Source organism: Eucyclogobius newberryi, unplaced genomic scaffold (genome assembly GCF_026437365.1).
Source record: "Eucyclogobius newberryi isolate DKJ021-1_F unplaced genomic scaffold, fEucNew1.0.hap1 SCAF_16, whole genome shotgun sequence".
NCBI lineage: Eukaryota > Metazoa > Chordata > Actinopteri > Gobiiformes > Gobiidae > Eucyclogobius > Eucyclogobius newberryi.
The window spans coordinates 13,398,098-13,414,814 of record NW_027315790.1 but is presented as its reverse complement, the minus strand read 5'-3'; the positions used below and the strand labels follow the sequence as shown (position 1 = coordinate 13,414,814).

The following is a 16,717-nucleotide window of genomic DNA, read 5'->3' as shown; positions in this document are numbered from 1 at the left end:
TTAAGTGCAGTTAGCAACGCTCTGTGTGTACCGGCATGGAAAAATATTATTTAAGTTTCAAACATATAGCACATTTTCTCTCTCTCGTTCGTTTTTTTTGTTTCTTTCTCTATCTCTCTCCCTCTCTCCCTCTCTCCCTCTCTACCTCTCCACCTCTCTAACTCTCTCTCTCTCTCTCTACTTCTGTTTTTATCTAGCTGAATGCGGCTCATCCGTGACTGGCATGCAAGGAGTGCTTCTCTCACCAAACTACCCCGGTTACTACGGCAACTACCACGAGTGCATCTACTCCATCCAGACGCAGCCGGGTAAAGGCATCCAGCTCAGAGCCCGGGACTTTCGACTGGAGGAGGATGACATACTTAAAGTGAGGAGGTGTTCGGAGTTGCCTCCCCGTGTGGATGCTGCATGGGAACCTTGTTAGCATATGTTAGCTTCTGATTCTTCCTCCCACTCGCTCTGCTCTTCTCCACCAGGTCTTTGATGGCAGCAGTAATGAGGCCCGTCTGCTGGGGGTGTTTACAAGCAACGAGCTGCTAGACACAACCCTCAACTCCACCTCCAGCTCCATGTGGCTAGAGTTTGTCAGTAACGCCGAGAACACCAGTAAAGGATTTGAACTGCACTTTACAAGTGAGTTATAAACTTGTGTTTTATGCTGTAGCCCTATGTGTCATTGAATATAAAACAATAGAGCAGTGCATCAAATGCCCTCACACTTCAGGATGTCAATATTCTTGTGTATGAGAGAAAGGCAGGATTCTGATTTCATAGCACATTTGTTACTTGAAGCCTCCTCTTATTGCATTCATTTATTACACCCTACAACAGCCAGGCTTTCTATGTAAGTGTTTACAACGCAAGAGATTAACACAAACAACAAATAATTTAGCAGGTGGCTGACCTATATTTGTTGCTCAAAGCCAGGCTTCATGTCACAAGAAGCATGGTTCAACAATAAGCAATTGAGATCTATTATTCTCACAGTGGAATAAAAACAAACCAAAAAACTAATCCAAACAGTGTCAAGACATTGTTCAAACATAATAAAACATTTCTAGATAGCAGTCAGATGTATGTGTTTCGTATTGTGTATTGTTTCGTACATATTTTTTATGTTCTTATCTTCGTAGGTTTTGAGCTGGTGAAGTGCGAGGACCCAGGTGTCCCGCAGTTCGGGTACAAGCGTGAGGACAAGGGTCATTTTGCAGGGAGCACCGTGTCATATAACTGTGACCCCGGTTACACTCTGAAAGGCCCCGAGGTGCTCACCTGCCTGAGGGGGGAGAGGAGAGCGTGGGACAGCGCCCTTCCACTCTGTGTTGGTAAGTCACATGCTTATCTCAAGTGCATTTAGTGCTAACATTTAACACATGCACGTTATACATTTCACCATGAGGAAAAAGATTTATTGGAAGATTAGGTAGATTTATAAAGAAAGAAAACAATCTCTTTGGAAATGTTATTGCTTTGCCTGGAATGTCCAACTTTTCAAGCATTTATTCATTTGCATTGCTAAAAGAAATACCTTGTACAACATGCATTCTTCTTATCATGAGTGGGGTCACCTCTCCATAGAGCTAACCTGGTGTTATCCCCAGAAAGGTTACATAGTGCACCTTTAAAGTGTAGTAATACATACATTATTACTGTAAAGAAATGTAAAAAGGATTTGGAATTGGTAGCTCATCATCTGTGCGCTGTGGTTCAAGATTCATGATTGAAAATTGTATGGTAACCATCATCCAAACACAATGACAGTAATGATGTAATGTCCAATAAAAGGGCACTTTACTACTTTTTGCTTGCAAATTATGCTTATTTAAGTAACTAAATATTCTACAATATTGCCCACACTATTTTCAACCTAGTTATTCAGAGATTCTTTGGTCGGGGCCCATGTGTCATTGTAGCACTGTCATTGTAACAATTCCAGAGTAATATTTGGGAGCTTTTCTCTGGTGACATTTTGACAGTTTCTTTCCGGCCCCAAACGCTCAGAGAGGTGAGGTAAGGTAAAGAAAAGTGACAGAATGGTGTTTTTGACAGTTGCAGAGGTGATTAGAATAATATTGCCTTGCTCTCTTTTCATCCTGAGCTGACAGGTAATTTTAAGCCTGGATCTAAACAGTGTTCGGCACACTCACTATATCCGCAGTCGTGTTAATCCCCCACATAACCCGTTCCCTGTTGATGATCGCCTCTGAATGGATCCACTTGTGTTCATTATGGTGGATCTTTTTAACTGCTATACGACACAGATGGAAAGGAGGAGTTCATGTCCTGAAGAAATTATGCTATGCTGTTATGAAACAGACTGAGCTTGACTTAGCTATTTTCTAATCACAAAATCTCCAAATAGATGTTTCAGTTGAGGATATAGTGAAACCTGAAAGCAATTTACAATTCCAAACAAAATATTTTGAACTAAAATCCTCATATTACCTCAAAACAGGAAGCTGAACTCCATGTACTGCCTTATGTGACTAAGTGTTCCACTTTAAACTTAGTTGCAACTGCCGTTTAATAACTGGTGGTGTGTGTGTGTGTGTGTGTGTCATACATACAGAGGATAAGGAACCCCATCTGATGGAAAACCTGTTCTGTGTGCTAATTTAAAAGACAGTTCTAGTAGTTTAAAATTGTGTCATGGTGAAATTGTGAATAATATTACAAATTGCTTTAAAATCGTGGGTGTGCAATGTATCAGCAATCAGTGGTATGCTGTAATGTGTAAATAATGTTAAAGCTCACTGCTAACTGTTATCGACATTGGCTTGGACACAAAGGATTTCTTTATATTTTTTCTCGGGGCTTTGTCTTGATGTATGTACCTTTTGTGTGTCCCCAACAAACAGCTGGTCTTTAGTGCTATTTGCTAGTACATCGCTCAACAAAGGGTTATTCAGACACCTTCTTTTTCACAACTGTCAAAATATTTTCAACATGATTTTAGATGGTAACTAACCTGCCTCAAATCGGTTTTCGATTCGGTAGCTTTGCAAAGCCCAATAATGGCCATTCCTTTGATCACTGCTTACTCCCGTGTGAAAGAAGCAATTTCCCTCTCAGTGGCAGCTGAGAAAACAACAATTTTAACCTCTACTTGTCAAATGGAATTGCTTCACATTGGTGAAAACGAAATATTGAATTGGTTTTAAGAGATCATTTTCATTTGAGAAAATCTGACTTGGTATTCAATCAAACATGTGCATATGTTGAGTTGTCATCTGGAATGTTTTTTTTGTGTTTTTGGGCTTTCTAGTAATGTCGCTGCAATTGTGATTTCACTCTCTCAATGCTCTAGCGATATCACTTGGGTTATCTTTCTGTAAAATTGCAGCAAATGCTTTACTACTACAAAACTTGAATAGATTTGAAAACATTTGAAAACATTTGAGCAGGTTCCTCGCATGTAGTTATAGATTATTTTTTAACCATTTCGAATCTCTTCAAAAATCTGTTGCAGCCGAGTGTGGAGGAACAATGAAAGAGGAGCCCTTTGGTCGGATTCTGTCTCCAGGATACCCCGCGCCCTATGAGCACAACCTGCACTGCATTTGGACCATCGAGGCCGCTCCAGGAAGCACTATTAGGTTTGCCAAGTCCACTCTCGATACTGTGGAGTTGTGATTACATTGTACTTTTCCAGGTTTCTCTCCCACTTCTCAATATACTTCCAATATAGAGACCCCCCTTTTTTGCGTTCACTTTCACAAGCTGCTGTGTAATCAATCTGCTGTGAGCGGGCCAATAGCCTGTAGTGGCTGGTCAAAATGTCTGGTTATTTTTTAACAGCTAAACAGAATGTAGTCCTGTTCATTCCGAGGGTTTTATATTGCAATTGTGGTAGTACCTGCTTTGCACAGTATTGAAGACACAGTTTACAAGAGACAGGGAACGAGGAGGGACGAGTAGATGAGAAGAGAGGGTAGAGGAGACGGCAAGATGAGGAGAGAGGAGATGAGAAGGTAAGGTGAGGAGAGAGGAGAGGAGATGAGGAAAGAAGTGACGAGGGGATGAGAAAAAATTAAAATGAGAACATAGGACAGAAGGAGATGGGGAGACGGGGATAGAGGAGATAAGGAGAGAGGAGATGAGGCAAGAAGTGACGAGGGGATGAGGAAAGTAGAAGAAAGGACAGAAGGAGATAGGGATGGAGGATATAAGGAGATGAGGAAATGAGACAAGAGATGGTGAGACGAAGAGAGGAGGAGACGAGAAACGTCAAGATGATGAGCTGGAAAGATGTAGAGACGAGGGATGAGAGGAGAGGAGATGAGATATGAGGAAACAACATGAGAAAGGAAGAGACAACGTGTGAGGAGACGAGAGGATGAGAAGAGAGGAGATGATGAGAAGAGGAAAGGAAAGGAGACAAGAACAGACGAGAAGAGAGGAGGCTAGGAAACAAGGACTGAGGAGTAAGGAAACAAGGATTGAGGAGAAAGGAAAATGAGATGAGAGGAGCCAAGAAGCTAGGAGACCAGTAGAGAGATGGATTTCCCCCTCTTTGCAGTCACCCTTGGATAATATAATAGGTAAACTGTGAAAACAGTTTGTTTTGTTGAACAAATTTGCTGGGCCAGCATTTATACAATACTTTTCAAAAAACGTGAGCAAACATGTCCGCTTATGAGTAAAAAAGAAGACGAAATAATAATACAGCAGTCTTAGCAGTTGAGCAGTTACGTGAAAGAACTAAACTAATGATGTGATTATATGTCCCCAAATTGGACAGTCTTCTGAGGGACTGGCCCACCAATATTAGGTGGCGGTGTTGTTTTTGGTACGTGGTGTGTTAGAAGTAGTATTCATTACATCCGTCTTGCACCTCTTTAATGAGTCAACAGAAACAAACTAACCTCTAAAAGTTAAGTGAAGGCGATTGTGGCTCGTCTTTATTTCCATATTTTCATGCAAATACTCTCTCATCACGGGTAAACCTGACACCCACAGGGCCCTCACAACTATTAGTTTACATTCATTAGCGCCTTCACCTCCTCGGGCTCCACTCACATTCCTTTGCAAGGTATGTTCCACATCCATGCCTTTGATCCTACCCACGCGATTCATTATTGAGACGGATTTGCAATGCGGGTAGTCCGGGGACTCCGTGTATATCAAGTAGTGCGGCGGAAGCTGGCACACTTCTGAATCTCTACTAAAACAGAGAGTTGAACCAAGTGACTGCGGGTGTCTAACTTGCATGTTCTGAACAGGTGTTTGGGGGTTTATCTGTCAAGTTTAGTTTAGTATGACTGAAGCCACATTTTCCGACACATTGTGCACTAACGGACGGGCTCTACTACAGTTACAATTTTGAATGGGTGCACCTGTGGAGGAGGTAGTTTATGCAGCAGCTTTTGAGTAGCCTATCCAATTCCTGCTACACTACGGTGCCTCAACCCCGCTCCGATATGCACACATTCAGAAATTCAGCCCTGGCCTTCCTTCCTTACTTATTTATCATCTTGATGCAGGCTAGCCACTGTGAAGACTCCCCACAGGACCCGTGATTGCAGCTCTTCTGTTTTGTATGCATGCGGGTGAATCTAGCACTCCCTATTCCTCCATTTCTCTCATATGAATACAAAACAGTTAAGGCAGAACTGGAGGACTGAGACGTTCACCCTCTCGTTGGCGTCCTCTCTGCCTGCGTCATGAGCCTTTCTGAAGGATTTGATGTTCTTGGAAAAAAAAAAAAACGTGTTCTTGTAAATGATAGCTGCAAGCAAACTTCAAAAGTTAGTGATGTTTTAGGAGCCATTTGGTGATAATTGTTTTTTTTGTTTTGTTTTTTACAATTGAGGTAAATTTAATGTTTACCTTCCATGGAGGCTTAACGTTTATATTGAGGGATTCCAGATATACTTATTTAAATTATAGCAGTTTTGCTGGTGTGTGTATATAATGAAAAAGACAAATAAAAAAAATAACAAATCTTAAATTTATCGGTAGGTCTGGGCTCTGTTTTCTTACTACAGCGAGGCTAATTGGCTGTGGTACTACTGTATTAACTGTAAGACGTCACAACGTTTAAAATACGCTCTGCATTCTGCTTTGCGGGCAAATAGGAATGAGTGATATTGACATTTTTTTGATTGTCAGGCAATAATATGTCGATCTGAACAGCAAGAACAGGTTGTAGAGGTGTTTGTTTTGTGTCGTTCAGAAAAATTACTTTTGGACAGCTGGATTCAATCCCTCCGCATATACAAAACGGTCAACACTGGCAGCATTTTCAAAGGCTCTAAAAGAAAAAAAGGCTGTGTGAGGGTCAAATATGTCACCATGGGTAACCTTTTAGTATTCATGGGGTTGTTGGTTTAACTCCACATGAACTGTTCTTTTATTCGATACATGTACTGAATGTGTTGATGTCTGACATTTGTGTGACTAATACTGTTTTGTCCTGCAGCTACTTTGACATCAACCCGCCAAGGGACTGACAATGGAAATTAGCAACATATTTACGAGCATAATGTTCATTAATATGTGTTGTCCCTTTTACAAATAAATAAAATACAATATACAGATCCAATAGAAATTTAATTATGAGACAAATGTGAAATGACCGTAACAATCATCACTAACTTAAGTGCAAAAATACCACCATATACTGTTATTTGAAAGTGTACAACATAATTATATTCATTTTTATTTTTAATCTGCTCTTTTGTAACATTTAAAAAAATAAACACATATTATCCTCAAAATTTCCTGATATAAATATATGTGACTGACCGTGTTACAAGTCTACCCGTAGACATTTTGAGTTATTCACAGATTCTGGAAGTGTGAATTCAAAGCTTTCCAATGATGTCCCACTCATGCACATCTGATAATATTTGAGTAAGTTGTGGTCATTTGAATGTGTGAGTGAGCCCAGAGTCACAGGGGGCCTGGGGATCCCCCCTGTCACACTGACACCACCTCCCCCTACAGCTGTCACCGAAGACTCAAGAGGAGTGTTGTTATTGATGGTAACTGGACTTGAATCAGAATTAGAAGTTACTGTATTAAAATGGAAATACTTGGATTACAAAAGGCCCTGAATAGAATCAAAGAATCAGAAACAGAAAATAGGGTTCATTGCCATTTGTTGATAAACATAATTCACAGGTGATTCAGTACATAATAAAAATGTATTAATCCAAGAATGTGAAAGTTATTTTCACGTTAACAAATCACATCTCTACCATCCATTAGTCGGAGTTGAATTGTGAAGGTTTACCAACATACAATTAATCCAATATTTACAAAATGTACAATCTGCAGATGTTCAATGGTTTCATATACTGAAATACTGAAAGGTTCACAATCTATGGCAGCCAATGTCTATATATTGCCAACCGCTAATTGCAGGACTAGTGTTTAATGACGTTTGTTTTCCACATAAACATTCTTGCAGTATATATGCCTTTCTAACACCTCTCTAACCCCCGCTAACAGTATACATAACTGCGGTATGCCTGTCTGCATCCGTTTCCGTTCTGCCGCAGTGACAAGACTCGGTAGGTTATGTACAGTCTTCACACAGGCAGCACATTGTTTAGTACCCTCTGGCTGCGCTGCTCACACATCACATGCTATACGAATCCGAATCTGACACAATTATGCAGAAACAGTGAGGACTTGTTGCTAAACTCAACACATCGTTGGCATGTGCGTCTCCTTTGGCATCATCAGTACGTCAAGGCCAATGAAAGAGTGTGAAGGGAATGAAAATAACAAAAGCCCATCAAGTATTATCATTACTAGCGAACAGATTTACTATTAAGCTCATATTGTGCTCCTCTATAAATATAACCATGCTAGCTTTATGTTGAGATTGAGATTCAGTCTTTTCTAATCATCAATAATACGCTTGGGTCCATTTAATCAAGAGGTTCACTGCCAATCAGTAAAAGCGTGAGGTTTGGAGCAGAGTGCAAGCTTGCGTTGCAGGCATCTGGTAACTCAGATTTTTTTCCCACCTCTGAAAACCCTGGAACGCCGCTCGGACTGGTAAACCCTACTGGGAGCTGGTCGAGGGACTCCCACTTCATATACGAGATCAATTGTGACGTGTTACAACAATGACAATGATAACCATAATTAGTGCTTTTGAGTGGTTAAGATAAATCCCACAATTATCTGATATTTAACATTACGTTTACATTTCTTTAGCCTACAGATTAGCATTAGCATTAGCCTAATCGTTGATTCACTTGGTTTGCTCTGAAGTCAGAACTCGTCGCTTTCAAGTGGGAAATAAAATTACTCTTTTTTTGTGTGCGTTAAATGGCTCTAGAGGTTTTATTGAAAAGTCTGCCTTGTCTTTGTTTTTTAATCTTATTGATTTGTTATTTTTAAGAAACAATACATTTGATTGAAAATTTAGATACATTTGCATCGCTGTTGTATACCACATATGTTGCACTGAGCAGTGATTATCTTGCACAGGCGCACACACAAATCCACAGTGCAATCTTGCACTATCGGGCCACCAGCTGTCTGACAGCTGTCTGCGTGAAACTGAAAGTGAAAAGAAGATATTTTGACAGTGTCAACTTTCTGATGTCTAGACTGAAATCATTAAATGTGGTGGCAGGCAGCAAGTATTTGTTTGATTGACATTATGGAACATCCCCGACTCCGAGTATGACGCTTTGCAAGAAATGTGCCGTCTTCTTTGCAGTTACCCTTGGATAATACCGTTTTTTTTTTTTGTACCTCTACCTTGTTGGTTTGTTGTTGGTTTTCAGTATAAGGATAGAAAAACATATATTTGTTGTAGAAGTCTTTGACATTCAAACATTTAGACGGGGAACTGCCAACTATTTTTGTGAAAATAAAAAATGGTTTTGTGGAAAGAATTTGCCGGGCCAGGCAGGACCGCATACTTTACAATGTATGGAAGCCTGGGCAATATGCAAGCAAGGCCAGTGTCTTGGTAGAGGTCTTTGAGTATGCAAATTGTTGTAATATTATAAATACAAGGCTAATATTGGACTGACGTGTTGAATCATTTTTAATCACCTGCTGTTCTTCACTTTCGATTTTGTAATTACAGCTAAATCAATAGTAGTTTATGAATGATGATTTGTACCCTGGCTTGAAGTATTGACCTTGCCACTGGAATTTACCAAAGATGTTATTTCTCTCTAGTCTCCATTTTCTGGTCTTCCACACTGAGGAGGTCCACGACGTGCTCAGGATCTGGGATGGACCCCAGGACGGAGGAGTCCTGCTGAGGGAGTTGAGTGGCTCAGTCCTGCCTCCAGATGCGCACAGCACATTTAACACCGTCAGCCTGCAGTTCACCACGGACTTCTTCACCAGCAAGCAGGGATTTGCTCTGCAGTTTTCAAGTTTGTCCTCAAGTTTACTTCTGTCACATCAAAATGGCAAGACTTGTTTATATGTAACTGGATGTTCTATTGCTCTTGTAGTTTCCACGGCGACCTCCTGCAATGATCCTGGGATGCCTACGAATGGTACCCGAGGTGGAGACAGCAGGGAACCAGGCGACCATGTTGTATTCCAATGCGATCCTGGTTATATCCTGCAGGGGGCTAACAAGATAACCTGCACTGAGATCAATGGGCGCTACTTCTGGCAGCCTGATCCTCCCACATGCTCAGGTAATAAAAACACAGAGATTACTAAACCAACAAATAGCTTGTTTTGTATGTTTTATGAAGATACTTTAGATGTCACAGTATAACATTTTAGTCTTACTGAGAAGAAACGTCACAATTTTCAAATGACTGGCTCTCACGATTGATGACTTAACAGCTGTGAGCTCCTCAGTATGCTGTCAATCACAAGTCGAGCTCTATGAAAGCGTACTGTCTGAATGACAAAATACTTATATTTTGACTCTTTTGGAGTATAGATTAAACTGAAATTATTTTTTTAATGGCTACAATTCTTATGATTATTAATTATTTAGCTCTTAAAGAGGGTCACAAATTGTGATGAACTAAATAGTCTTAATATCCCTAGCTGCAGATCATGTCTGCATTATCTTATGGTAGTTTCTAAAAGTAGTAATGCATAAAAAAGGTGCTACAGGCGCCATTCTGAGTACTTTTCATCGTTCAAGAGATAAAATATTTTATTTTGTATTGTTAATTGTTATGACAACCATGCATAATATTTCAACTACATAATACAAAATATTATATATTTCAGAAATAAAACCAATAGTGACTTGATTTTTGAATATATTTTCCCTAGCTCCTTGTGGAGGAAACCTGACTGGTCCCAGTGGGCTGATCCTGTCTCCAGACTACCCTGAACCTTATCCGCACGGAAGAGAGTGCGACTGGAAAGTCAGCGTTCAACAGGACTACGTCATCTCCCTCAGCTTCAACCAGTACGACTATAATCATGCGTACACACTTTTATATGACTTATCTTAGGTTGTAAACCCCTTCTTGTGGTTGTTTTGTGCAGTAAATAGAGTGGAATAAAAAAAGAGGAGAAAGGACACACTGCTTAGTGCTCAGTCAGCTTGAGTGTCACGAAGGAGAAATGGAACACTATTTATAGGAATCCTCTGTACCACCTTTCAATAGACGCAGACACAGTATCGTACAAAAGGCCACTGTACACGATTTCCTGTTTGCTTTTAGTAGCTTTCTGTAAACTTGTTATTTAGGTTGGACCACAAAGCTAGTCAGGGAATGTCCCAGAATCACTGGTACTGTATGTGTTTCTAACTGTAATGTATATTATGTTTTTTTTTTTTTCCCTTAGGTTTAGCTTAGAACCAAGCTATGACTTCCTACATATCTACGACGGGCCAGACTCCCTCGGCCCGCTACTTGGTAGTTTCTATGGCACAGATGTACCAGAGCGGATCGAGAGCAGCTCCAACACACTCTTCCTGGCCTTTCGTAGTGACGCCTCTCTCAGCAGCAATGGTTTTGTGCTACAGTACACAGGTAGGGATAGTTATTACTGTTTGAACATAGATGATAACCAATGGCAAATAGTTTGTGTATCTCCTTGTCTTCAACATGGATTCAAAGATTGCTCTGATTTCCTTAATAGAGACACATAACTAAGCCCTACTGAGATTATCGCAACTACATGGAGACATGTAAAATAATTGAAAATGACAGCAATCTTATACAGTAAAAACTTAATGCTGTTCCACCCTGATGACAGTTATTCCCATTTGTACCACGGTCAGCCTTAGCGAGGTGCATCGCCTCTACTCAGCAACAAAGACTAATACAAATAAAAAAAGCTGACACCGTGCACTCCTACTTTTTTGATCAGTACTTTGTAGTTGCAAAAATGCTTTCCATAAATTAGCACTGTGTTTCTTGTTTGATTCCTAGTAGGCTCTGCTGAGTGCAGCATCTTAGTGAGGAAGTCAAATTTATTTGCTCACAATAGGCCCCCACTCTTACAGTTGTGTTACAGAAGGATCAGAGACCTTACTTTTTTGCCTTTTTGTTAGAGTAAATTAAAAGGGAGTGACTAATTTAAATTGAAAATGCAAAACAGAGCATAGGTTAATTTTATATTGTTAAACCTCCTTAGATCTCCCTTCTCCAATTTGCAGCCTTAACCAATTCTGGATTGACTCTGGGCTCTGTTGGGGCTAAACATGGACTTTGATCTATACTCTATACTTGACAAATTGAGGACTCATGGCAAATGGAGTGGGTCAGTTTTACAGACAGTGCCCTTTAACTTACTTCCAGTAATATTTACTGCAGTGTGTGATACAGTGCATAATATTGTATGGCCAATCTGGTACAGCAGATGGCCTCTGTGTGTGGCTCAGAGAAAAAAGTCCCTCTTCCCACTTCTAATTCTCCACACTAATGAACCATAACCAAATAAAACATAAATTACTTCCTCTGTTACAGACAACATGGCAAGAAGGCATGTTTGGCTAGGAGTTTGTCTGTTCACTCAGGGTGCATCAAACTCACACATTGGCACTGCATATAATTGGTCATCTTACCACTTACAGCAAGACAAATGTGCTAAGACTAAGACATGCTGTGATTGGATTAAATAGTACCAAAGATAACACTCAAATACATATTTGTACTAATATTTGTTTGAATTCCAGATAATTGTAACAATATTTGTAGATGATGCCAGGGGCATTTTCTGTCTTCCCTTGTGAAATCTTAATTCATTTAACTAAGCTTGTGACTTGCCAAAACAATACATATGAGTATTTACAGTACATACAGCACCATGTTTGTGCTAATCCTGTTACAAGTTTCCCAATCACACAGCTATTTATTTGAACTATAAAGGAATCAATATTGACAGGTGTTCTTTTAGGTAATCTTTTTGCGTTGTAGAAGAATGCACTTGAAGACTAAGTAAGACGTCAGATCTATGTGCAGCGCTGAGTGATGTGTGTTTTGATGCAGAGTGTGGGCTGGTGGCAGTGTATTTGTGTAGGTCATAGCAGTGTGAGAGGAGAAGGCTTGCGTATGTGGGTTGTCTTCTCCAGTCGAGTGCACAGAAGAGTGGTGTGAGAGGCCGTTCTGTGCAGTCAGCAGACCTTGATCCAGAGCTGTGCCACTCTCAATCAACAGCCTGTCTGTCTCCACTTCCATACATCCCTTTAGCAGTCTCACAGCAGAGCAAGCGATATATTCACTTGAAGAGGTGGAATATTACATTTAAATGTATAAATAAGTGCTGCCCGGTGATCAAGTGGTTTTAAGTCACAGCACACATATGCCAGGCTCCAAGTGCTGCCGGCCGCAGTGAGTTTGAATCCCGACAATTTACTGTATGTCCTCCCGTTTCTTTCTAATGAACCTGTCTAATAAACCCTATGGGCAACAACATATTTAAATGTATAAGTAAATAAATAAACAAATTCATACAAGATGCCACTAGAACAATGCAAAATTGTATCTATAAAATACTCATATAAATGTCCAAAATGGCGAAGCTTTTTCAGAATCTACAATTTTCCTTGCTTTCTGCAAGGGTCACCTTGACAACTGCATATCTTGTCGCTATCAACTCCTTTCATTCCTCCTTCCAGAAAGTTTGACTTGCTAAATGCAGAAGGCTTCATCACATAGGGCCAAAACTAGACATTATAGTGTCTAAATGCACAGAATTTTAACATATTTTACATGTGACATCTGTTTTAAACCGTTTGGATTAAACCAGAACACTGAAGATCGAGATTCCTGTCTTGTTCTGTCACTGCAGCTTGGTGTGAAATCATTTTTTGAAAGCATGTGCACATTCCCTTCTGTTGCTTATTTTCTACCATGTTACCTCTCCACAGAGAACCCTAGGGAGTCATGCTTCGAACCAGGACTGCTGCGCAACGGCACGCGGGCAGGCACAGACCTCAAGCTGGGCGCCATGGTGGTGTACCACTGCGACAGCGGCTACACTCTGGAGGGAGATGCCACCTTGACTTGCATCATGGGAGGAGACGGCAAGCCAAGCTGGAACAAGCCCAAGCCCATCTGCATCGGTAAACACTGACATCTGGAGACTGTTGTTAGCAACACAAGATCCATACTTTGATTTTATCTCATGTAAAATGCCAGCAGGTTTATAGATTTGCAAAATATCCCAAAGGTATACATATACATATGTTATTGGTATGGTTCAATTTAATGTATTACAAGCAAGCTACTTTCCTATTAGCGTATATCTGTGTATAATGTCCCTTTACTGACAACTAGGCACTCAAACTTGTTACCACTATAATACTATAATAAGTACTTACTTATTTACCCTTAAAGCATAAAGAAATACTTATTTCATAACTTATTTCAACAAATCTGTGTTTAAGAATTCAAGTTTAGTAACTACTTTAGGGGTTTAGAATGTAGGATGAGTGTATTAATTGTGTAGTTACTAATCCTGAATCATCCTCTAATTAATTAATTAAAAGTATATTTACTATATAAAAAAAAAAGCAAAGACTTTAATCAAACTAACTAAGGACAAAATGAGGACTGGTCTTCATGCCATTTTCAATTCCAGAATAAATCAACATACCTTTAATGGCATGTGTCCATTCGTCCCACAGTTTGGAAACCACTGTCTGGACTTGCTCTATTAAAACACTTCCGTCCTACCTTTCTACTGGAACTAACAGAGGAGAGAGTGCTGAAGCCGATCTCACTAAGACTAACCCAGAAGGACACTTGGAAAACATTGCAATTTCACTGTGGCAAACACTAGGGACATGTTCCATCCGTAGCCCAATCAGACAAGAAAAGTAATTTAGGATTGATGGAATGGAGGGAATGGGACAGCAGTGATGGGGAAATGGGTTGGTCCCTTATTGGCTGTGAGCCATCTTTCTCACTCTGTCCTTTTTGTCCTGTTTCTCTTCACGTCCTGCGTTGTTTGCTCAGCTCCGTGTGGTGGGCAGTACTCTGGACAGGAAGGAGTGGTCCTGTCTCCTGGTTACCCTGGGAATTACAGCCGGACAAGGACCTGTCTGTACTCTGTGGTCGTACCCGAAGACTGTGGTAAGATTACACCAGGTATTCTTCATTTTATGCACACCATCAGGGCAAACCTTATGGCCCCCAGGTCTCACAGTTGTAATTGTGTTAAGTACTTCATTTCTGCCCCATACACAATTAAGATGCACAATTTTTTTTTTACCATGTACTATATTTCACTGGTTGTGTTTTGTTAAATTCCACTTGTTTATGTCTTTTTAAATTCCACAAACTTTTACAAAACTAATTTCTAATACATTTTCGACAAAAACATACACAATATACTTCATTCACTTGTCTGTGATCATATTAATCTATACATTGATATTGTATGATACAGTTACACTTATTCCCAATACGATTTGCTCGAGATATTAAGGACATCTTTTGGAAACCTAGCTTCTCTCTGAAGCCTTGAATCTCCATTTGTCAATTTGAAAGTCTTATCATAATATTAAATTAACCGTGACATTGCTGGTTAGAAAGTGTTTGGCTTTGAGGCATCTGTTTTTTCTCTCTCATCATAAGCTCGGTTTTGCTAAATTACTGGGTGCCTATCTTTGCTGGACCCAGTTGGCGTAATATTTCAACCAGTTAAGTTAAAGTGAGGGAGGAAATTGAAATAATTAAAGCCCACATTTGCATTTTCCTGTAAATGACACAGCCCGAGGCAACTCAGCCACAAATGCCTTTTGCCTCCATTTTTGCCACTTCCCATTAGGCTGATGCACCAGGCCTAATGAAGGGCTATTTTTCTTAGTGCAGGATACTAAATGGGCACTGCTCCACATGCCTCAGCGACCACGATAGATGAGATACAGTATATACACTAGTCATTTGAACAGCCAAATATTTATTTTAATCTACTTTGTTTAAATGTGAGTCATATTAACCAGTGTGTTTTTCAAAGTCGTGCAGGCGGTCTAACTCTGTCCCTCTTTTGTCAAATGTGTTTCAGTGGTGTTCAGTCAGTTCGCCTTCTTCCAGACAGCTCTGAATGACATTGTGGAGGTGTATGATGGCGCAACGCAGCACTCCCGTGTTCTCAGCTCCTTATCTGGTGCACACACAGGTAATGGAACCACTGAACTCACGCTTTCAATTGAACTGAAGCTAAATCCGCTTCTCTTGCAAGAAGGCAATATGGATTTGACACGTTTTAATTTCAAAAGTATGTGTTTTGAATTTAAAATATAATAATATGAAAGTTTGAAAGTAACCAGCTTAAAAACTCATTTGAAATGCAAATAATTGTATATTATATTATTTTTCGTTCAACCTCTTTCGGGAAAAAAAAAGGTTAAATAATATCAGCTGTACCTTTTTCTAAGCAAAATTATTAAGTGTAAGATTAACTTTTCTTAATTTAGTTTTTGAAGCCCGTCACTTGACCCTTCGTGGAGGATTTATATGTCCTTGACTTTTACGTGCTGGCTCAGTGGAGAATGTTAAGAGCAGGTTTGAAGTTGGAGCGAGGCCAGTGGCTTAATAAGTTACATGCTGACATGAGTTGAACTGCTAAGATGAATAGCTGCCCACACAGTGACTTATGAAACTCTGTCTTGACACTGTGCTGCAAAGGTGCGTTTCATAAACTACCCAGCATGCCCTAGGGTCATATGGTGAGATATGAACAATGATGAGGTCCTCTATTTAAATGTCTTTTAAAGTGCAGCGGGTAAACACACTTGGTTTCATGATCCCAGATGAGAGCAGGAGAGGTTTTCAGAAGCAGATGTTTCCTCCAGGGTAGCGCATGTGTGCCCTCCCTACAGGGTAGCAGCAAGAAGGCAAAATAATGAGATACAGTGGATTAGCACAGTCACAACAAACTGAAAGGCAACTAACTTGGTCAAAAAATAGACAAAATGTACAGTTTTACAGTTACTTATTTTTGGCATAAGCACCCAAAAAGAAGCGGGGAGAGCTCATGAGCGAGTGAATATGTGACCGACCATGTTTGATTTTAAGTAAGGGTTAAGTTTTTGGGCATGGTTGACACAATTCTTAATTGTTCTCAAATCAATAGTTCTGAAGTTAGAGTAATTCAATCAAAACAACAGGTCAAGTCCTTAAACCTGAGACAATTACGGATATTATCTTGATGATTATTAAAGGTCTGCCATTTTCTTTTAGGTGAATCTCTACCATTAGCAACATCTAACCAGATCCTGATCCGCTTCACGTCCAAAGGCCAGTCAATCGCAAAAGGATTTCACTTGGTCTACCAGGGTACGTACAGTAAAGTAGTACAA

General features: G+C 40.0%; 1 protein-coding gene across 1 annotated transcript in view; it reads left to right on the top strand.

Moving 5' to 3' along the window:
- Positions 1 to 16,717, top strand: part of csmd2 (CUB and Sushi multiple domains 2) — a 245,291-nt gene that overhangs the window by 178,182 nt on the left and 50,392 nt on the right. Inside the window, exons 23-34 of the mRNA XM_072447628.1 lie at positions 198 to 367; positions 477 to 633; positions 1,134 to 1,325; positions 3,470 to 3,596; positions 9,154 to 9,356; positions 9,438 to 9,629; positions 10,228 to 10,366; positions 10,750 to 10,937; positions 13,280 to 13,474; positions 14,370 to 14,486; positions 15,421 to 15,534; positions 16,599 to 16,694. Coding sequence (XP_072303729.1) covers positions 198 to 367; positions 477 to 633; positions 1,134 to 1,325; positions 3,470 to 3,596; positions 9,154 to 9,356; positions 9,438 to 9,629; positions 10,228 to 10,366; positions 10,750 to 10,937; positions 13,280 to 13,474; positions 14,370 to 14,486; positions 15,421 to 15,534; positions 16,599 to 16,694 — 1,890 coding nt within the window. The remainder of the gene's footprint in view (positions 1 to 197; positions 368 to 476; positions 634 to 1,133; positions 1,326 to 3,469; positions 3,597 to 9,153; positions 9,357 to 9,437; positions 9,630 to 10,227; positions 10,367 to 10,749; positions 10,938 to 13,279; positions 13,475 to 14,369; positions 14,487 to 15,420; positions 15,535 to 16,598; positions 16,695 to 16,717) is intronic.